The sequence below is a fragment of the Choristoneura fumiferana genome, chromosome 3 (assembly GCF_025370935.1).
Source record: "Choristoneura fumiferana chromosome 3, NRCan_CFum_1, whole genome shotgun sequence".
Classification (NCBI taxonomy): domain Eukaryota; kingdom Metazoa; phylum Arthropoda; class Insecta; order Lepidoptera; family Tortricidae; genus Choristoneura; species Choristoneura fumiferana.
Genome location: NC_133474.1, coordinates 15808186 through 15831356, shown reverse-complemented (window position 1 = coordinate 15831356; position 23171 = coordinate 15808186). Strand labels below are relative to the sequence as shown.

Genomic DNA, 23171 nt, shown 5'->3' with positions numbered 1-23171 from the left:
TAGAAATTTCACAGCTGCCTACCCTAACCGCTCTTCTCAAACAGAGAAGCTAACGTTGGCTAGGGCTGCGATGCGATGCGATGAGTGCGATGAACCCTGGCTCAAGGCACTTGCAGACCAGAGGCAGAAACGACACCAAGTCGGTTCTGCACCAACATCTGCAGGCTTCTCTTGTCAGGCCTGTGGACGAACATGTCACTCTGGCATCGGTCTAGTCAGCCACCAAAGACGTTGTGCACATTCGTCTGGAACAGACGCGTAGGCCTGACGATTTTATAACAGAGTACCTACTGGTACCCACGGTCTTCTTCATCAATCAGGCCCAGTTCACCAAATGATACTTTCTGAATGTAAATACTGGACTTGGTGTTAAAAATGCCAAAATCCCTATAGGTGTGCTTGTAAAATTTGAGGGCTGCCCTCGATTTCCCTAAGATCCCATCATCAGATCCTGACTTGGTGACAATGGGACCACCTCGGTCGGAAGTATGTCCATTAGAACGAAAAAAGGACTTTGAAATTCGGCCCACAATTGGCAGAGTTATAGCGTAACAAACATACAAAAAAAACATACAGACGAATGAGAGCTATCGTTTTTTGTCTTTCTAGATGGCGCCACTGTTGCGTGAGGTTTTTAAGTGTGGCTTTCAAAGTCTGTTATTACGGGCGTGAAAACAATGTTTAGATTAAAATCATATTTAATACACCTTAAAACCGTATCATAAAAATATCGAGTAACCACAGTGTTGCGTAGTCCCGTTTTGTTCGGAAAAAAAGGAGGACTAAAGTTTCCGAAAGACAAAACTGCCTCAAAACACAGACATTCATTGCCCCGTAACCCGTAACTCTCGTAACGCATAATTGCCATATTCATTTCAGGTAATACAAAATATTCACAAAATTATTCTAATTAATTTATAAATAAACCCGCGTAGCTCACCCAAAAACTATGAGATTTGACATTTCGAAGATCTCACGCTACACTAGCGCCACTAGCGCCTCTAGCGGCGAATTCATACGCGATAGCCCTCATTGAGAACCTCCTCCTTTTTGAAGTCAGTTGAAAATTAGTATAAAAAAATTATACATCGCGCGGTCATTTCGCTTTCCACTGACTTTATTTACCTACTTAACGACTGACTCTACATTATTTATTAATTTAGGTAATATAAATGAACTAAAAGAATTTCTTTGCTCACCCGCGATCTTATGATAGTTAAGCTTATGCAAATATGCGTGTTCATGCAGTTCCTCCACCTCCACACTGTAAGAACACACAGAAATCACGCAAACCCATCTATCACCACCACCACACTGTTTGCTTTGGTTCATTGATAAGGACCTCCCCAAAGTCACGCCTGATTCAATAAATTATTAAGGTCATATAACAAACAGTATTCAATTAAAAACAGATAATAATCGGAAGTGTTGTTCCTTTATTCAAATTTGTCCTAGTAACGACGTGACATATGTGGCTTGTAAACAAATACGCCGTCAAACGTGTATTTGATTGGGATCGGTATGGAAATACTGCAAAAATATGCAGAAAATGGATATTTTACAGTTGATTTATATCACTTACTGTCTAAGAAAAAGTTTCCGGACGTGAATGAAGTGGTACGAACATAGTCATTTCCATAAAATCTTAATAGTTTAATCACTTATTCGTTTTTTGACGACAGCAAGTAGGTACTTTTACTCATTCCTGGCATATTGGCTTCAGATAACCCCATCTCAATATGAAAAGGAAATGAGACTGAGTACTCAGGAGCGGCTGCAATCCCTAAACAAAATAGAAGTAGATAATATTGTCAGAGTAAGAAATTTACCGAAAGAGGTGGTGCTTTCCTTCACTCCAAGGATTATAGTATTCCAAAACTTTAGGCCAAATGAGAAATCTATAGCAAAGTTTTCTGTTAAGAATATCAGCAAGGTTAGTTTGCCTTTAATTATTACTACGGAACTTACTTTTACTTTTTTTTTTACTTCTACGGAATTAATCAATGAAGTATTATATTTTGATTTATAGCATAATATAGTATAGCATTGATGAGTTATGGTAAATTATTTGCTCTGTAAATAGGCTCCAGTATTCTTGAACATGGTGTACAAAGAGTCGTCTTACTTCTTCATCAAGCCTTGCGGTGGCCAGCTGCTGTCCCGCTTGGCGCCTGGCATCAGCGTCACACTTGCTGTTACTTTCATACCCACGCAGTTCGAAGACTATTCCCACAGAGTCACCTTTTACACAGATAAGGACCAGTATATTTTGCCACTCATCGGTAAGTCATGGAAAATAAAAATGCATAATACCTAATAACAAGGTAAGTAGTTAAATTCATAACACTTGCTCGTAAGCAGTGTCGTGACACTGCATGGCTAAATTGCCACGTGGCTAACTTGGTTGCAGCTCCCTAAATAAAACCCAAGACTTTTTTGCGTATAAAGCTTATGGGCGTAATGTTTTTATTTATTTAGGTATGGCAGGTACCTACACATTATGAATTAGTTCCTTGAATGCATCGGCCAGGTTCAGGTTTTAAGCATTGCAAATTGGTTTCCCACAGGATTTAATTGAAAATGCTTGTTGTTTAATATTAACAGTTTAGGTACGTGTCTTTCTTTAATGTACCTACCTGTTAATGGACACTATTGCACACAGAGCACATGATCTTGTAATTTTCGTTGGCTTAGACCAGTTAGTCTAACTGGTAGACTGTAGAACACATTTTTTCAACTAAATATATTTTACACTTTCTTAAAACGTGTTTTCTTTTCAATATTCTATTTTTTCCGGAAATTGTACATTTTTTAATGAAAATTACACATTCTCTAACGTAATTTTCTTCTAACGCAAGGTTCGTTTCACCATTTTTCACTTAATATGTATATGTTATGTCACATGTTTATATTATGTAAGTATATTATGCAATATCTGTGATGCGATTTGAGAAAGCGTACATTTTGGGAAAATGTACATTCGAAAATTGGAAAAATGTACAATTTGAGAAATTGTTCTTATTGACATGTCTACGTTTTGGGAGTGTAGAATTTGAGGAAATTTGCACCTTTTGATCATCCGCACTCTTTTGATAATTATAATAAGTTATTCAATACCTATATGTTTTTCTGTTCAGCTATGGGGCCTAGACCAGTACTTGACTTTCCCGACGAAATAGTTATTCCGCAAGTACCGCTGAAAGTTGAAAATAGGGTTTCCGTGACTATCCAGAATTTAGGGATCGTTCCTGCTGCCTTTAGATTTAGCACAAGATGGTAGGTAAAGCCTAGCTTCATTTTATGTTTATTACGAAACGTACAATTTATTGTTATTCATTTTTATTATTCACTGCTCTATTTCAGTCCCTTTACGGTGCAACCAAAATCTGTTTATTTAAATGCGCAAGAAAATCTTGAGGTGACAATAACTTTCAAAACAATGCATCTAGGAAATGGTGAAGGGTCGTTATACGCAATTTTTGAAACAGGTTAGTTATAATTTAATTATCATTTGAATGTTAAGATAGTACATTTGTAGCACTATTAAGTATGCTTGTTTGGGTTAGGTGAACATTTTAGAATAAGACTTCGTGGGACAACACATATGGTCAACATTGAGCTTGAAAAACAGGTTGTCAGATTCTTGGAGACATATACAACAATGGTGCGACAGCAGACATTCAAGATTACTAACAAGTCTAATCATATTCTGACATACATGTGCATGAAGAATGAATACCTTTATTATGGTAGGTACAATAAAATTAAACCTGTTTACATAATGCGATTTTTTAACTAGTGTTAATATTTTAATCTCGTTTACGAATAGATTTCGAAGATAAACTACAGTTAGCAACAATATTTTATAACCTAAAAGAAAGTGAATCAGCGAAGAGTCAAAAACTCGTGCAATACGATGTTCTGAGCAGTACTGAGCACGAGCGAGTGTATACGAGAATATTTTACGATGAAATACACGCTCTCGTCGCCGATGAAACATTACATTTCCAAGATACACATTTTTCTATTACACCCATTGTAAGTAATGTTTAAAAAAGTTTTACAATACTGAACGCAATAATTTTGTGCTTTAAAATTTATTTTTCAGTCAGGAAAACTTTGGCCAAACAAGTCTACAGAGTTGACGATTACATTTAATCCAAAAGCAATAGGGGAATTCAAAGCAACAACGTATCTGGATATTGATGGCGTTCCAGATCGCGTGCCGTTGTCAATGGTCGGAACGTCTCTACCTCCATCGATAAACCTCAACGTTGAAACCCTTGATATGGACTGCGTTTATATCAATAAGACTTATAATTACGAGATTGTTGCCATTAACAAAGGTATTTGATGTAACATTAAGCAAGCAGATCCAAAGCACGCAGATTCAGCAATTGCAGCAGAGCTCTTTATGCCGTCGTTCAAATGCTTTTTGACATTTACTAGGTCACATAAACGGAGTATTATTGTACAAGGAAGTGCCAACTCTATTCGGAAGTGTGATCACTTGTTCCCCAGAGCTGCACTGCTTGCGCCCCGGGGACAGGGAGATATTCGTCATTTCATTCTCGAATTCAAACCAGGGACCTTACTTTGAGGAAATTAATTTTGCCATACGTGACTCAGATGTTGTATTAAAACTTTACTTAAAGTGAGTTAGTTGATCAGCTTTCAACTCATGTCTCCATATTTTCGTCTACGAGGTAAGCAATTTATTACAAATTTGAAAAATTTTGCAGAGGTGAAGTTATCTACCCATCCTTGATGTTTAGCATCCCGTGCTTAGATTTTGGAATGGTTAGCGTTGGTAAGGATCTTTTCCTTTTAACAAATTTAAACCGTTTACCTTTACTTGCCCGAATTTCACTTGCCATACCACCGTTTGCCATAAAATATGTAGAACCGAGCTGTTTTCAGGATTTTTTTAAATGTCATCATATATAATGCAGTAGGTTAGGTTCGGTCAGTTTAACATAAACTCTTCCTGAAAAACCCAAACACCCAGTGTGGCTGTGGGACGGCTTCCCAGAGCATGTCGCATTTGATGTCCTGCCCAGCATGCCCGTCCACCTGTACTGGGCGAGACCTCGGAGATGCAACGGACAAGGCAATAAACACCGCTACTTTCTGGTCGCGAATACTTTAAACGAGTGAAGCCATCGACACGAGAAGAAGAAGAACATAAACTCTGAAGAAATTACTATTTCAGAAATAAATTACTTTATGGCAAATGAAAATTCTAGAAAACGATGCATTCGGGCATATGAAATTCGGGCAAACTATAGAGAACTAATGTTTAATTTAAACATTAGTTCCATTTCACTCGAAAGTACTTACAACAATTTCTTGTATGTAATAAATATGACCTCGTGCTGTATTTTATTGTATTTTAATTGCAGGAGTTCCAAAAACTTTGGAATTAGACGTCATAAATGAATCAGTAGTTAATGTCAACGCGTCAGTAAAAATTTCATCTGATGGCCCGGAAATAAGTAGCATCACATTGATAGACTACGCTGTTGCCGAAATGCCTAAACCTAAAGTTCCTCAATGGCCTAGAGAGTTTAACATAGAGCCATGCAAAATCGACATGGCACCTGAATCAAGAGTTTCTTTAAAAGTTTGTTTATTCGTTTTAACTGTATTGTCAACATGTTGTGTTGTTGGTTTTAACTGTTATTGGTATTACAGGTAACGTTAACCGCTAATTTAATAAGAGCGAATCAAACATCACTGGAGTTAGAATTGGAAAAATCGGACAGCCCTCCAATAATTTTACCTGTGACGTTTGATGCCAGAGTTCCTGAACTTATTCCAGCTTCAGACATCAAATTGCGAGCATGCTTTTTGGATTTTCCATACCAATATGAGATACAAGTAACATCTAATGAGTTTCAAGGGTACTTCACTATGGAAGATCAAGATGTAATTTTATTATTGTTCTCGTGTATTCATAAGTAAAATTTTATAGTTTGTGTGGTTTCATATTAAACAATGTCTGTTTTCAGGAGGAAGAAACATTAGAAGTAACAGTTGGACTGAAAGAAGGTGTAATTGAGCCTAATAGCATTTTATCTTTTCCAGTGACTGTAAAGACAGGTGTTCTAGGCGTTCAGGAATATACAATTAGGTTATTGGTTTTGTACTTTTCTTTTCTAGGCTAGCAAGCTTCATCTTAAGACAATATCAGACGGTTCATTTTTTGTTTATTTTCGCATATCACTGCATCTTTCACACATCTACCTAAACACAAAAAAAAACAAGTGCCGATTGAATTTATTAATAAATGAACCGAATCAACCACTATTCACTCACGATGAATGAGCGAAAAATGTAGTCTGAACACAGAGAAAACATTCAATCAGATTGGTCATATGAAACTATTCTAAGACGCACGTCTGTATTCGACGACATATTGAAGTAAATGAACAAGTGAATGTTCTTTTCTATGTCATTCCGGCTGTGTGACCATGAGTTGAAAGAAAATGAAGCATTCACTCTAGTCTAATATTATATCCATTAGATCGCGCTTACAAGGCACCCTGAAGTGCAATTTCATAAGATATGAATTTTTATAACTATAGTCCTATAGTAGAAGATCCGCTTCAGAACGACCTTCACCGGACTGGTTAATGGATGAAACGTATTTTATATTAAATTTAATATTTCTATTTATAAATAATATATATTGCATATGAGTTGTCTAAAAATTTCAGCCCAGGATAGGTATGATTAATTAATAATTAAACAATTTTTTTAACGGTTTTGTTAATACAGGGTTTCTCAAACTTATCGCTCCACGTACCCCTGTTAAAGTTTCTAGACGACAGCGAACCCCTACCTCCCCCCCCCCCAACGAAAGTAATAAAACTGGCTGTTGGAGAAACTAAGTTTATTTTTATTTCAATCGTCATGATAATATAATGTATATTATTTATTTTAATAAAAGGTAACAAATATAAGTAAGAATCTAAGAATCGTCTTGCCAACGAAAATACAAACTGAAACAAACAACAACAAATAACAAACAAATAAGTAACAAATTTAGAGTTGAAATAAAAAATACAAAAATACTCCCAAAACCAATCTTAATCATCTTGCCAGTCTTGCAGCCACCATCACGTAAACCTTGTCGCGAACCCCCTACCGTCGAATAGCGAACCCCTAGGGGTTCGCGTACCCCACTTTGAGAAACCCTGTGTTAATAGATAAAGTCCATACCAATCGAAAGTCCATAGAATATGCAAACGTGAGGTTGCCTATTTTTTTCTCATCACAACTCTCGGGTAGGCCGGTATAAACAGGTAAATCGATACTAGTAACTTGCACCGATCTGGTTAATAAATGAAAGTTAAATGAAAATAAAGATTATTTAATTACGAACACGGTGCGACTGTTTCTTTAAATGGACGGACTACAAACAGCTGCTATGCTGTATCCTCTTCTATCACATGGGATGGTTGGTTGGGAACTCTCAGGTTCACTCGCAGCAATATTTCGCTTTTTAAAATTCGACAACCGGAATTCAGGACTGATTTTTCGCAGACAACCCTATACCACCGTGTTCGTAATGAAATAATCTTTATTTTCATTTAACTTTCACTCATTAACCAGACCGGTGCAAGTTACTAGTATCGATTTAACTGTTTATACCGGCCTACCCGAGAGTTGTGACGGGAAAAAATAGGCAACCTAACGTTTGCATATTCTATGGACTCCATACTTTCAATTTTTTTTACATTAATCTGATGACTCATACTTTTATTTCCAGAACAATATAGGTCCAACTATATAAAAGGTATATTAGGTACAATAAAATTAAATAAACTAAAACTATAATAAATCTAAAAATGGACCCTGCGGCATGGTACCAAAGATGCTGGCAGCATTTCCCCGCTGGATCGCAAGACTGATGCGTTGAGCGAGGAAACTGCCAGCTCTTCGGTCTCCTGTGGTATCTCTGAGTCTCTTTGATAGATCTTTGAAGAGACTCAGAGCGCCAGGGCCCCACGGACCAAGGGTCTCGACGTCGAAAGGTACAAAATCATATTCGGCACCGAGACAACTGTATTTTCCTGCTTTGGCAGTTTCTGCCATTTCTGCTGCTGCTGCTGCCCTTATTGATGTTCGGTGGAGATGAGAGGGGGCCAGTGTGTCAACACAACTTGCATCCCACACTAGCACACGTCCCAATTGGTATGGAATTTGTCTATTAACCAAACCGTTTTTTTTTTAATTATTAGTTAATCATATCCTGGACTGAAATTTTTTAGACAACCCATATGCAATATATTTATTGACATATTAAATTTAATATAAAATACGTTTCATCCATTAACCAGCTCGGTGAAGGTCGTTCTTAAACGGATCTTAGACTACTACTTTGCAGGTTGAATATGTTTGGGCTATCGAAGAGTATTGAAATATGTCACATAACTGGTTGTGGAGTAAGACCCATAGTAACATGTAGTCCAATGGCATTGCATTGGGGGCAAATAAAATTACTAACCAAATCTCGTAAAATTCTGACACTGTGCAATGATTCTCCGGTATACGTATACTATAAAGCGGCATTGGTACGTAGAGTAATAATTTTAAATCAGATAAATTTAATAGACATATACTCGTAAATAATAAAAAGAGATAAATATGAATAGTAAACATAGAATTATTGGTAGTTAAATCGCGATGGGAGATGGCAAATTCACCCAAGCGAAGGACACATTGAACCGGAAGCGGAAACAGAATTAGTTCTCACACTCTATTTGTTCGATGCAGACACTTATACTAACAAGGTGGTCATTCAGCTGGAAAAAGTAAAAGATATTGTGAGTATTAGGTACCAGTGAAGTTTAAATGCATACTGAGTGAGACAACTAAACAAATAATTATAATGTATATCTATTAAATTTGTTTCAGCTTGTCCCATTATCAGCTACTGGAGTGGGTACTAGCATCATAGTTGGGGAGCTCCGTGATAGGGTCGTCCTTGGTCGCCATTTTACAAGAATTCCTCTTGATTGTAAAGTGGTATTGGAAAATTGTGGAACACGAATGCACGCTTTGGAATGGAGCGAACATTACAAAGCACCTAAGAATAAACCACTTGCGGCGTATGGTTTTCCTATCGATAATTAGACGGTTAATCTTGATCGTTTTTGTACTAACCATAATTATAAATATTACAGGGGCTTCTTTAATTTGGAACCTAGGATGTTCAAAATGGCTGCTGGAGAGAAAATGGAGATGGCAGTATCAGCTACTTCTCATAAAGTAACAACTGTCAAGGAAATGTGGTATTTAGTAGGAAGTGTGGAGGGTATAAATAAAAAAGAGCTGTTATTGGAATGTGAGATAATGGCGGAATTTGTGGATCCAAAAATAGAAGTATCGTCTTCAGTTATAGAATTTCGATACGATTATGGCCCATATAGTGAATACTATAAACTGACAGGTTAAGATATACATTTACCAAGCTTTAATTTGGCTACCTTATCTTTACAAAAGTAATATAATGTGTTGCATTTCAGATATTGTGACAATAAAGAATGTTTCTAAACTACCATTGGACATGGAGATAAGCGTTAAGCCACCTTTTGCTCTTATTCAAAAGCAGAGCACCTATAAAATTAGTCCGGAAGACGAACAGTTATGCTGTTGTATATGTTACAATGAGGCTGACTTAAATGTGCCGAACATAATAAATGAAAATAGCACATATCAATCGAAAGTATTTTTAGATTATTTAACATTAAAGCCAGTAGAGCCCTTAAGAAAAGGACCATTAAAATTCTTCCAAGATATTAATAAGATTAAAATGGCATTTAATTTAACACATACAATCGAAGAACGTCTGGAAGATCAAGAACTAATGAAATTACAAGTTTTATTAGACACAACGAAGCATCTGTCTTTGAAGTCGCGAGTCTATTGTGAATTAATGAGAAATAAATTTAAAGGGCATAAGAACAAGGTAATTTTCGTGATTTTGTACTACGTATTTTCCTATTATATATTTTTTCAGCTTAAAGATTCAAAGCTACACTAACCTATTTCATACGTTAATATAAGTAAGTAGTAGGTAGGTACCTAATTACTAATACAAGACAGCCGTCAAGACATTTGACTCAAGAAGGGGTTATTTTTAGGTTAAGCTCTGAACAGTTTTATAATTCATCTAATGAGCTGATTTTATTTTTCAGGATGCTATCAAACTCATAGGAAAGATCAACTTCCCAAACATGTTCATCTTATCACCTCGGGTAGATTTTCAATGTATTTTGAACGGAAGTATAGAAAGTAAAACTATTAAAGTACAAAACGTTACTCCGCTTCTTGTTTGCTACAAATTCCAATGGAAAAAATGCTTTATTAGTCGCATTGCCGTGGTAAGAATAGAATAAGATAAAACAAATTAAAAAGTCTACCGTCTGTTCGTCGAGAGTTGATAAAAGTTAACTTAATTCATTACAAATGCGTTTCGCTAATTATATTAACAGTAAAACAACGATAAAAATAATAACCACCACGAAACTCAGCACTCAGCTCAGTGCGTGCGGTGATAACGACGCCCGTCATACATACAGTTGACGATAATTAAGCCACAGTCGCCAATCAGAGACGTTATCGATCATAATATTTATCAACTCTCGGCGAACATACTTACATATTTATACTTCATTTGAACTTCTACACGTTTGAAGTTTGGACACAATGGCATGATGGCGTTAGATAAATTTAACCAAATACTTGATTTAGAGCAGGCGCCAAGGGAAGTTGCGTATGCAAAATTAGGGGACCGCATTCTGTGAATAGTTTTGGACTCAGAAAAGCTTGCAAATTATGATTCTGAATGTTGCCAGGAGATCCGGTGGTCCATTTTTTTTATACCCCGTCCCTTTCGATTATCACTTTACAATCGTGATCTAAACTACATTTCCGTCCTATAAATGTGCGGGTCAAATCTTGATACGACCAACTTCCAGTAGTTGGATTGACTTGAAATTTGGTATACTTATGTGAATTGCGTGACAATACAATAATCTGGAAGTGACATCCTGGTAGTCCGGCTAGCATCGTCTCCACAGGACGGAACTCTTCAACAGTTAATGGCATCGACTGTGGACGCTCGATTTTCATGAAAATTTGCTCTTTAAAGATTAATATTTCGCAAACAAATAATTGAATCGAAAAATCGCCTTAGCAACAACTAATGGTTTTAAAAGACCTATCCAACGATACCCCACACTATAGGGTTGGATGAGAATAAAAAATCACCCTCACTTTACGTCTATGGGAGGTACCCTAAAAATTTTTTTTTTGATTTTTTTATTGTACCATTTTGTCGGCATAGTTTATATATATATATCCCTACTAATATTATAAATGCGAAAGTAACTCTGTCTGTCTGTCTGTCTGTCTGTCTGTCTGTTACGCTTTCACGTCGAAACCGCTGAACCAATTTTGATGAAATTTGGTATAGAGATAGCTTAAGCACCAAGGATCAACATAGGATACTTTTTATTCCGGTAGAGGGCGCCACCGCGCGATAACCTAGGTCCGCGCCGACGAAGTCGCGGGCATAAGCTAGTATATATATATATATATATCCGTGCAAAATTACAGCTTTCTAGCATTGATAGTCCCTGAGCAAAGCCGCGGACGGAACAGACAGACAGACAGACATGGCGAAACTATAAGGGTTCCGTTTTTGCCATTTTGGCTCCGGAACCCTAAAAAGTGCAGTCAGCAAAATAAACTTGTATTAAAATGAACTTTTTACGAAAAACTTATTTTACTTATTTTCAATTGACTTAAAATGGATCAAAGTACCACGTAACCGTTTGAGTAAACACTCAAACATATCTATTAATTGGTAGAACCACAATCGCACTTCAACGAAAATAATTCAAACGTTTTCATCACCCTTACAACAAGAGTTAACAACGACTTACTATTTTTAAGAACAGCCAGAAATGGACTTCGCTAACAGTAAAAGTGAGACACAAACACCTACTAACGACACTGACGATGATCGAAGTGGTATGTATAGTCGATAATTAATTTAAATTATTACTTTACTTCGAACATGTAGTAGATGCATTCGTGAAAATTAGCAAATACAGTATAATTCTTGTATTTTAAATACTTTTCAGTGTATTACCTTGAAGAGTTGACAGAGAGCCGTTATCCAGTCCAGTCCACAATTGGAAAAACAGCAAAGGAAAATGATGAAACCTTAAATGATTTGGCACCAGGAGCTTACGAACCTGTTGGCATGGAGTCGTTAAATCTTGAAAATATTGTAGATTTGGAATTAGTTATGGCGAAAGTAATCAAAAAAGTAGCCCCAATGATAACCAAGGACTATGATACTGAATTTCCTTGGATTTGTAAGTTTCCAAAACTCAGAAAAGAAAATAACAGAATTAGCACAAATGAAATTCTGCAGCTCACCCCTCATAGAGGAATCTTGAAACCCAACGAATGTCAATATATTCACGTTATATTCACCCCAAAGCCAAACATCAGTGTTCGAGCTGTCCTCGAATGCGAGGTTCTAGGAGGTCCATCGGAATATATCGCAGTAACGGGGCAAAGTTCCGAATTAATGTACAAAATAAATACTCAAAAATTAAATTTTAAGATAAGATCATTTCACGAAAATGCATCCGAAAAATTGATTTTAACAAATATTGCCCAATTGGTTTTTGAATACAAAACATACCTGAATGAACCTAAATTTGAAAACGAGCTTGAGGGTACCATACTAGATTTAGTACCACCTGAAAAAACCTTAGAGCCGGAAGAAGAAGCAGAAATGAAAATTGTAATGAGACCAGGAGTTGTGGGGTACTTCCGCAGAGTTTTTTTGTTGGAGATGGGGCACCTTCCTCACATTCCTATCGAAGTATTCGGTTGGGGAGTTATTCCACAAGTGTATATTTTACTAAAGAGACCAGAGATTGTACACGTATGTGTTTGTTATGCTATCTAATATTTTTTATTCGTCTAATAGATTTGTTTCTGAATTATAGTATACATGTTTTAGCTACATCCAGAATTAGGATACCTGGCGATCCAATCTTTATCTCACGAGTATTTAGAAGCTGTTAACGAAATATTTACGAAAGGAACTTCAGAGCATTTGAACTCGCCACTAGGAGAAAAATGTTTTGAAGATCCTGATCTACAGCGTGACTGGTATATTTGCTCAACCTGGGTACGTAAGTCAGTAAATTTATTCGTCTCTTTTCGCTTATTTATATATCTGAATTTGAGTTAGTTGCTTTAAGATTTTTAAACTTCAGTTTAATATTATTTTAGGACAGATTTCCTTCGACCATGGATATAGAACTGGCGATTGAGAGAATGTTGGTTATTAATCACATCAGGTTTCGTCCAGAAATTTTAACAGCATATTCTACAACTTCGAAGATGGGACCTATTCCTGGATTTCACACGACGCCTTATGTTATTGATTTCGGAGTGGTTATCACAGGCAGTACGGTTAGTTAACACAGCCTTTCTTTGTGTGTTTATCTGTAGCACAGTTTTTACAAAATAAGTGAATTCTTTCTTAATAATACAGGTTCAATGTGTAGCAGAAATAATTAATTATGGACCTATCGTTACAAAATTACATTTTGCAAAAGGAACTCAAGTTCCGATGTGGCTTGGGATAAAATTGTGTGGAAAACTGAATCCCGGTGAATCTGGAAAATTAGAAGTTACTTTCTCGCCAACTTCAATTGATTTTACCGAATTAGAGCAGGATGTAGAAACATACTTCAACTTAGAGGTAAGACTTGCCAAAATCCTTGTAATTCATTTATACTCGTATATCAAAAACATATATAAAATAAAGATCCTCATTAATTTTAAGGTTCCATATGGAGTGACTACACCGATTAAAATTAAAGCACTGTGTGCTGTGCCGTACTTGTCGTCAAACGTTTCTGCGCTAGACTTCGGATCAGTAAGATGCGGGGATAAGATTATAAGTTCAATACCCTTAAAGAATGTGTAAGTTTATATGATTTTCTTCACAGTACTGACAATCATTAAGCATCAAACACGCATCTATAGCTAAAAATCATTTTGCTTTAGTGAGTGGTATGAATATGTATGTACTACGAGTATATACGTACGGTCCAGCTTTGAAGTGGCATTATTTTAGCGATAAGTAAAACGTACAGCTACAGTTGATTTGTTATCATTACATGAGGATTGTCAGGATACCTATTCCGAACAGGTGCGTGGTTGACCGTGAACGTGGTAATACGCACACGCATGTATATAGAATGTATAACAGCAAAACCATACCTACGTAATGATAAATAAGAGCTTTAATTTTTAGCTCCGAATACCTACCTCTACATTATATTTACATTAATTAATCTAATGAAGGCGTGCGTTTTGTAAAATCATAATTTCTACATTAACAATCAAAATATGTTAGACTGTTATTTATTTATTTTTGTCAGAGGAAAACCAACTTGCATATGGTATGTAACTCTACGTCTAAAAACTACGGGTCATAATCCTATGATGGTATTGAATAGTTCCGGAAAGTATGAACCAGGCGAAGGTGGATGGCTCAGCATAGCTTTTAAACCTGCAACGGAAGTAAGCACCATTTTAAATACACACTCAATAAAAGCCATGTTAAATTTTATTACAAATATTTTAATATGAATCATGAAATATTAACTTTATGACATAATATTTGTTTCGACAGATGACGTATGAGGGTTTACTAATATTTCGGTTCCACATGAACCCTAACCGAATGACAATACCAGTAATGGGGCAAGGTATTTTGCCGCATGTTCACATTATTGGACCCAACGTTTCTTTTCCACCAACGCTGCCGTGGGCGGAAACAACCGATATATATTTTGGATTGACGAACCCATGTCCGTTCCCGCTAGAACTTATATTTGCACATAGTGATCAGTGAGTAACGCCGCTCAATCGTACATAATACGCTCAATCGTAGAGCGTGGTGTGATTAGGGCGTGATGTAACAGATGTATCTGTTTATTTTAATTTTGTAGGAAATGGAAGCAAGAGGACAATATTTATCAATTATTGTTTGAATATTATGATAAACCCGAAGAAATGCTTGTACCTGCAATTAAACCTGGCGCTGGGTTGCCATATGAAATATACGCTTTCTTCAAAAAGTTTACAGATAACGTTAAAAAGTAGGTGTAATAATTTTGGCGTTATTGAAATGTAGTTAAATAAGCAGTGATTAAACTAGTATCAACAATGTTACAGAACTATAGATGAAGAAGCCGCCGCAGCAAAAGCAGCTAATGCGAAGGGTGCAGGAAAGTATGTTTAAAAGTTGACTTCGTCTTATGTGTTTAGTATTAATTCCAATCAGAAGTATAAAACTAAGTGAGATTCAGATGTGACAAGCTAACATTATTTTAACAGGAAAGCTAAGCCGGCCAAGCCGCCGCCAAAATCTGCAAAGGGAGGAGATAAAGGAGTAGATAAAGGAGGAGATAAAGCAGAAGCTCCTGTTAGAAAATTCAGAACAGAAGCTCAAATCATTGCAGGTAACCTTTGTCTTGTTTATAGGTAGTGAGTCGTTTTTATTTATGTATTTTAGGAGATGCTTAATATTTTAAATATTTCAGTTTTATAACCGTCTTGATTTTCCTTGATAAATGTATTCTAGATGAAATGAAGTTATTGAAGGACAACAACGTAGATCCTCTGCAAGAATGTCTAGAAGTATTTGGCAATGAGACAGTTGATAGCGACTTAGACTTGTATTCTAAAGGGATGATTGTATTTTTCCATGGTTCTCCGTGTGAAGGTGAATTATATTCTGTAGAAATGTTTCATAATATTGTAAGGACTCTTTTAAAATTTCCTCTGTGATTTTGTAGAAATGCAAGGCCAAGAATTGGCCTACACACTTGGGAAAAGCTTACACTTGCCGACAGTTAGCATTGATGTATGCATCGTAGAAGCATTATGTTCCAGTAACTGCTCGGCAAAAGAAACGCTTGTAAGCACAATTAACGAAATGTACCAACTATCTAAGAAAAGTACAAACAAAGATGATGATGCAGATGAAGATGAAGAAGAAGGTCAGTTTGTTAATGATGAAGCTACATAACTGAGCTGTGTTGAAGCAGACGGTGACAAAAATAGGAACTATTATTATTGGGAACAATTAGAGGCCCTTAACCACACCAGAGTTAGGAAATAAAATAAACCAACTTCAGAACTGTAACTTAACTGTGTACTAAGCTGCCGTCTTATATTAAAAAAAAAACCGGCCAAGAGCGTATCGGACACGCCCGAAATAGGGTTCCATAGCCATTACGAAAAAATAAGTAATATTTTTCTAAGGATTTCATACTTTGTACGGAATATTCCTCGTTTAAGGATATTTTATACCTTAGGCTGCTATTTAATAAATAATAAATAAATATCACGGGACAATTCACACCAATTGACCTAGTCCCAAAGTAAGCTTAGCAAAGCTTGTGTTATGGGTACTAAGCAACGGATAAATATAATTATACAGATACTAGCTTTTGCCCGCAGCTTCGCTCGCGTTAAATTTGGAGTAACATACATTTACTTTCTGCGATCCTTTTTTCGTGTTTTGATTAATTTTCGGAGGATTACATGGAAATACAAATACGGACAGATTGGAAATACTTGATGACTAAGCTAACTCGCAATCAGATCTCGTACTAAGTACATATATGATTTAGTGCTTAGTTCCATTAGAATTGTTCAATACTATCAGCTTAGTTAGCAACATATCCAGTACCTACCCACTAACACACATTTTTACTCTTATATGTTTAACTAGCTTTTGCCCGCAGCTTCGCTCGCGTTAAATTTGGAGTAACATACATTTACTTTCTGCGATCCTTTTATCGTGTTTTGATTAATTTTCGGAGGATTACATGTAAATACAAATACGGACAGATTTTCCTTTAGACAGATGGTGCAAATTTTGTAATACAAAAATCAACCTACATACGTAATTAATTATGATTCTTACCAGCTTTGAAACCCTGCTTCGCTGATTCAGGGTTGAAATTTTAGAAAACGTTAAAGTACTACGCGTTTCTTTTGCCCGCGACTTCATACACCATATAGGATTATATCCCGAGAAATTGTAAAGTAGTGCACCCTAGTGCACCTCTGCATTACTTTAGGTCCACCTATGCCAAATTTCACACCGTAGCATGCTGAACGGTTGTGTTGCTCTGAAAATGAGCTCTGGTTGAGTTCGAAACGCGTCAGTGTAAAGTGGTGGTGGTGATAGATGGATTTGTGTGATTTATGTGTTCTTACAGTGTGGAGGTGGAGGAACTGCATGAACACACATTGCATGGGCGCAAAAGTAGCTATCATAAAGGTCGCGGGTGGGCAAAGTAATTGTGTCAGCTCGTTGAACGTACATGTAAAATTTCGTATCTATGCTATCAGCCCTTGAGGAGTTCCGTCATCAGCAGACGACCCTGGCTGCAGCATCAGGCGGTGTATATAATATAAACGCATTGTCATTGAAATTTAACAATCATGTAAAATCTTTAGCGTGTGCCATTAACTTTTGAGGATTTCCCTTCTACTAATTTTAGCTGTTAGTATTACCTACTTTTTCGCCAAATTTGAAGTCCCTAATAATTATAGTTACGGAAATAGGGTCATTAATTAAAAGTGAAAATACAAATCCCATTTATTCACTATCCCGTGGGAATTTCGTAAAATCCTGAAAAGTGTTTTTAGCTGTTATTACCTATTACCTACTTGCATGCCAGATTTGAAGTATCTAATAATTATAGTTACGGAAATAGGGCCATTTCAAAGTGAAAATATAAATCCCATTTATTCCCTATCCCGTGGGAATTTCGAAAAATCCTTTCTTATGGATGCCTACGTCATAACATCTACCCGCATGCCAAATTTCAGCCCGATCTTTCCAGTGGTTTGGGCTGTGCGTTGATAGATCACTATGTCAGTCAGTCACCTTTGAGTTTTATATAATTTAGATTAACGTTTTTTTTTTTTTTTTAATTATTGGTTTTTAGGTTTTTCTATTAATTAAGTGTATTTTATACTTTATTTCTAGAAGTGTTTGGAGAAACTGAAGACGAATTTGATATCATGTATAAAAAAATTGTATTCATAGCTAATAATAAAAACGTAGCTACACCACGTTCAAAGGCTAGTGACAAGAAAAAGAAAACTACACCGACTTCCTCATTAGGTTCGCATATGGCTCTAGGGTCTTCAACAATGTTTCACCAGGTAATCTGAATAATGTACCAATTAAATTTCATTTAAAGTTTCGCTTCTACATCATGACTTTATTTTTTAGGATTTGATGCAAGAACTACTAACAGACTACTTTGCTCAACCTGAGTTTCTAAAAGGTTTTGTGGTAGACTCGTTGACAAGCGTTATGATAAAAAGTCCGCCATCGGTGCTTACCACAATACTTAACTGTAAACGTTCGATAAGGAACGTACATCTGGTACTATGTCAATCAGATTTTTATAAATGGGCTCAAGCATTCGAAGAAGCTCAGCGTGAAAACGATTTATTAGACGAGTAAGTGCCGTTTAACCAAAAAATGCGCCCAAGTGCGAGTCGGATTCGCGCACCAAGTCAGCACAATATTGGGAGAGTTAACATGTTATTTTAAGACCAGATAGACTTTTTAAATTTTTTAATGGAAATTACTTAAAATTATTCTCTAAACCATGTTCGGTACGTTTTTTCAAATTTTTACGTACATTTAGTGGGGCGGGGGCTGATTTTTTTTATTTTCTTAGGGCCTTTCACACGGGCTATTTTTTTGAGCGAGAACGCGGCGAGCACGCGGCAGTGATCAGCAGTGAGCAGAGTGATCCTCTAGGGCTTCCATTTTTCCGTTTGTAGCGTGGAACTGTCAACTCGTCATCGTGAAAGAAATTTCAGAAAATTACAAAAATCATATGTATTTAACTTATTGCTACTATTAATTCAATTTAAGTGAAAATTCATTGCTGGTATTTTAGAATGGCCCATAAAGAATATAATGAGACAGAAATAAAAGAAATAATAGACAATTTTGAGGATATGGATACCGAGGAATATGAGAAGTCTTCACCTGAATTGCGATCTATTTATGTCTTATACGGTCTAGAGGAAAGAAGAAAGAAGCATTTGGAGAAGTCACGAAATGCTCTGAAGTATAGTATTCCAATTATTTTATCTATTTTTTTACTATAAACTGGCTACTCAGGCCCTGGTGGTTTTATCCCGTCTCCTGTCGTAGCGGCGGCCTGTCGGGTGAAATATACATCGTCGAGTGTAGAGTTATACTTAAATGACAAAAATGCGTTCCTACCTGCATCATTGTATATCGTTTTTGGAAAATAATGTTAAAACATTTTTCAGAGCCGATGATACACAAAAAGGAGTAAAAGGCCTTAAAGGAGCAACCGGGACAGGTACGAAAGTTTTTATTATTATTCAGGTAGCTTTCAATACATAGTTAAAACAATACCTAACCCATTTGTTGTTTTAATTATAAGATAACACACATAACGTAATAGTGTCGGTTGATACTAATATCTTAAGATGTGTCTATCTTAAATTACTAATCCGTAAGGAGTTTACGTTGCATAGTTTTTTATGATGCTTTGGAATTTGCAATTTACTAAATTTTATTTTCTCACTGGTTATCAGATCGCAGCAAGTCTTTACTGGTTGTAAGTGGCTCGGAGTCTAAAAAGAAAATTAATAAAAAAGAGGAAACCAGAGGTTATTACTGTTCTTTATCCATCTATACGAGTAGATCTAGTTTTAAAAAAGTTTCCTAAAATGATATTTTTTTCGAATAAATTTATTAGGCAAGCCTACAAACGAATATGTGATGATGAACACGAAGTATAACGAATACACGAAAAATATTTATGAAAATCTTGTTAACATCGCAAACAATTGGGTGTTTGAGGAAGGAGATGTCGGAGTTCCACTATACGGCTTCACCGGCCAAGTTATAGGGACCGCACAGAAGAAAACTAAGAAGAAATCTGATATTCATGTACAGGTAATAATTATTCCTGATTAACAATATAGTTCATGAATTAAGAACGTATGAAACTTAAGAAAAAAAATGAAGAACTTTCTGCTAGCACGCACGCACGCACGCATGCAATTCATTGCGAAGCGCGTTAGTGTGTTTTCTTATACTTAGTTACTTCAAGCTACCTACTGAAATCCATGTGTTGTTCTTTAAACATATTTGTACACAGTTGAGTTTGTTGTTCCAGATGTCAGACGTGGGTTTCGAGGATAGAGGCTTTCCCGTAACGCTGATCATGTGCCCGTGCTTACACTACAAAGAAGCACTCATGGACATGTTTGCGACTGCGCCTTTTGTTCAAGTAGCGTTGAAAGAAGAGGAGCCGCTAGACGTTCTTAAATGCCCAGTAAAGAGAAAAGAATTCACAGTATTGCTACAAAAAACCATGCCGTATATTCATCACGAAGAACCTCTAAAGTGGTGCTTTTTGGATGAGATGCCGGTTAGTTACATAATATGTAAAAGGGCATAGTCTAACTCATAATTTAATAATTTTATTTTGCACATTACCATAGAAAGTAATAATTGACATTACGCCAAATAAACAAAAGTAAATTATTTTCACTTGGATGTCGCACAGTGGTATATTAAATTAAAATTGGTATCATAAATACTGGTAACATAGAAATAATAAATAAACATTCATAATAAATAAACATACATAGTAGGTAGCTATTCCACTTGATTGCTTTCAGATCAAAAAATGTGAATGTAATCAATTGACTGATCTGAATCTCTTGGATGACACAACGCAAGACAATATACTGAATATCATGTCTAAATGGCATTGTACGTGCGGTAAAAAGGTACGTATGTGAAAACACGAGTATTGATAAATTTCCTGGTCTGGATCTAACGATTATTTATTAGGTTACTTTAAAGAAATGCTTAAAGTTATTGATATTTTAGGTAGCATCATCTCAAACTTCGACTAGTGAGATTCCTTCCACGTCTTTAGAAAAAGTACCTGATGAAGAAAGTGAAGATTACTATCCTTGTCCGCAACCTTTATGTAGTGTGAAAACAGTTCCAGGTAAAGCATAATCAGAATCCTGATTAATTTAACTCGGTCACCTTTACGTGGTTTGGGCTAAATGAGACCAAGATAACACATTAAAGTACCTACTATTTATTTCTAAGAACAATAATAAATTATATTAAATTTAAAACTGAACCGAATTAAAATTAAACTAAACGTATTAAAATTAGGGCCAGGGTTCGATGCCCGTCTGGTTCCTTGTTATAAGGGGTAGGAAAATTTGCACAAAACGCCCCAACGGTCAAAAAGGGTGACCGTTGAAGATCGTTACACAATTCAAAATCCGTAACGGCCAACGGTATGCTTCCCTTCTAAATCTGGACCAGTTGCAACAAATCTCTATCTGTACCTAGTGTTTGCCCTGTGTTATACAGTTATACTATAAGTTTTGTTCATGAGTCTAATTATTGATTAATTAATATTTTTTTGATTTAGCTCCTGAGGAACGTATAGTGTTACAGCCAGGTGACCTTGTGAGATGCAAATATTCATTTAGTCCGCAATTAGAGGGTCATTTTAGTGTCAAGCGCTTTGTTGAGGTCAGTGGATGGCCAAACTCGCGGGTTGATATTCGCGTCACCGGAATTTGCGACGTTCCTAGGTAAAAATTAAAATAACATTAAGAAAGTTAAAGCATAAAATCATTTTTAACCGTAATTTGAGAGTTACCCAAAAAAAGTTTGAGTTTTGGGGTCTACTGTGTTAGTTTTAACTAATACAGTAGAGTAAATAATCTCCAATACTGGATTTTTTTACGGTTGATGCTGCCAAAAAGCCGTACATTATATTAAATTCTTCTTCGGGTTGAACTTCGTTAAAAAGTTTTCCAATTTTTACAGATTAGATAGTAGACCGAAAAAAATGTTTGAAAATTTTGTTAGAAGAACAGTTGAAGATAATGTTTATAAAATTACATATTTAGATGATCTAAAGATATTTGAATTTGGTCCGATTTTCATTGGAACAAACAGGTGTGTAAGTTATGTTATAGGTACATCATTCCTAAACTAGTTTGCTTATTTTTAATTTAATTTGTTAATCATAAGTATTTCTGTACACATTCTTGTATTCGACCGTTTGTTTCTCTTCTCAATAAATAAAATAAAATATTTTTTTATTTACTTAACCTGTTTTTTTTTTCAAGAATATATGAGGAAGAGTACACCATAGACTTAAAGAATTCGTCACTAATTACTGCGGATGTTGATATCGAGTTCTTTGAAGAAACTTCAGTTTTTCAGATAAACAAAACGTTCATAAAGCTAGAGGTTAGTAAACTTGCAGCGTTATGTTATATACCTATGTATGCGTTAAAAATAGTACTCTTGGAATGTAAGCAGTTAAAATGTAACCAGTTATAAGTCGAACCGAAACCAAACTATAAGTTAATTTGCCCACCCTTCATACAAAATTACCGGTTCTGCATACATTTGAGGGCCAGATTTTTTGCCGCTCAGTTCAGTATATAATAAAGCATCACTTTCGATAAAGACTATACCAATAGAATTTGAACTGAGCTCGAATATAAATTGCCAGAATATAAAGCCATTGTATCTTCACAAAAATACCATCTATTTTGTTATTTTAATTGCAAAGCAGACTAAGTACCTACCCATACCCATTTACAATAACATCTCTCTTTTTGCGTCGGGGGTTAAATAAAATAAAATTACATTGAAATATCAATGCAATCCATCTGTGTAATTTACTGTCCAAGGAAGTTAAGTACATATAATAGAGTCCATAAATACTGCAGCTTAATGAAAATGTGTTTTCATAGTTAACGTGAGAATCAAAACTATAGGGTTGACATATCGAAAGGACAAACTGAAATACAGATGCATAGAAAAACCAGAAAAATAAGACCAGCGCTGAGAATCGAACCCAGGTCCTCGGCATTCCGTGCCACGCGCTATACCACTACACCACCACTGGACAGTGATACAGACACGAATTTCTCCTATGCACCACATATCTCAGCTTGTTTGTTTTCTTATTTAGTCACTT

At 35.9% G+C, this 23171-nt stretch overlaps 1 protein-coding gene across 1 annotated transcript in view; it reads left to right on the top strand.

Annotated features, from left to right (window-relative positions):
* The first annotated feature begins 1521 nt into the window (after positions 1-1521).
* The window catches only part of LOC141426743 (hydrocephalus-inducing protein-like), a 40485-nt gene continuing 18835 nt past the window's right edge, over positions 1522-23171 (top strand). The window contains exons 1-44 of the mRNA XM_074085883.1: positions 1522-1617; positions 1724-1933; positions 2084-2282; positions 3138-3276; positions 3364-3488; positions 3567-3749; positions 3830-4038; positions 4109-4346; positions 4450-4654; positions 4743-4810; positions 5403-5623; positions 5695-5928; positions 6012-6133; positions 8393-8579; positions 8682-8831; positions 8923-9116; positions 9192-9457; positions 9534-9976; positions 10206-10391; positions 11973-12045; positions 12159-12976; positions 13055-13225; positions 13330-13512; positions 13595-13804; positions 13889-14028; positions 14490-14631; positions 14744-14961; positions 15063-15212; positions 15289-15345; positions 15451-15575; positions 15698-15838; positions 15912-16115; positions 18122-18300; positions 18371-18603; positions 19053-19226; positions 19435-19487; positions 19726-19800; positions 19890-20089; positions 20313-20567; positions 20821-20931; positions 21035-21158; positions 21600-21765; positions 22004-22135; positions 22309-22432. Coding sequence (XP_073941984.1) covers positions 1522-1617; positions 1724-1933; positions 2084-2282; positions 3138-3276; positions 3364-3488; positions 3567-3749; positions 3830-4038; positions 4109-4346; positions 4450-4654; positions 4743-4810; positions 5403-5623; positions 5695-5928; positions 6012-6133; positions 8393-8579; positions 8682-8831; positions 8923-9116; positions 9192-9457; positions 9534-9976; positions 10206-10391; positions 11973-12045; positions 12159-12976; positions 13055-13225; positions 13330-13512; positions 13595-13804; positions 13889-14028; positions 14490-14631; positions 14744-14961; positions 15063-15212; positions 15289-15345; positions 15451-15575; positions 15698-15838; positions 15912-16115; positions 18122-18300; positions 18371-18603; positions 19053-19226; positions 19435-19487; positions 19726-19800; positions 19890-20089; positions 20313-20567; positions 20821-20931; positions 21035-21158; positions 21600-21765; positions 22004-22135; positions 22309-22432 — 8133 coding nt within the window. The remainder of the gene's footprint in view (positions 1618-1723; positions 1934-2083; positions 2283-3137; positions 3277-3363; positions 3489-3566; positions 3750-3829; positions 4039-4108; positions 4347-4449; positions 4655-4742; positions 4811-5402; positions 5624-5694; positions 5929-6011; positions 6134-8392; positions 8580-8681; positions 8832-8922; positions 9117-9191; positions 9458-9533; positions 9977-10205; positions 10392-11972; positions 12046-12158; positions 12977-13054; positions 13226-13329; positions 13513-13594; positions 13805-13888; positions 14029-14489; positions 14632-14743; positions 14962-15062; positions 15213-15288; positions 15346-15450; positions 15576-15697; positions 15839-15911; positions 16116-18121; positions 18301-18370; positions 18604-19052; positions 19227-19434; positions 19488-19725; positions 19801-19889; positions 20090-20312; positions 20568-20820; positions 20932-21034; positions 21159-21599; positions 21766-22003; positions 22136-22308; positions 22433-23171) is intronic.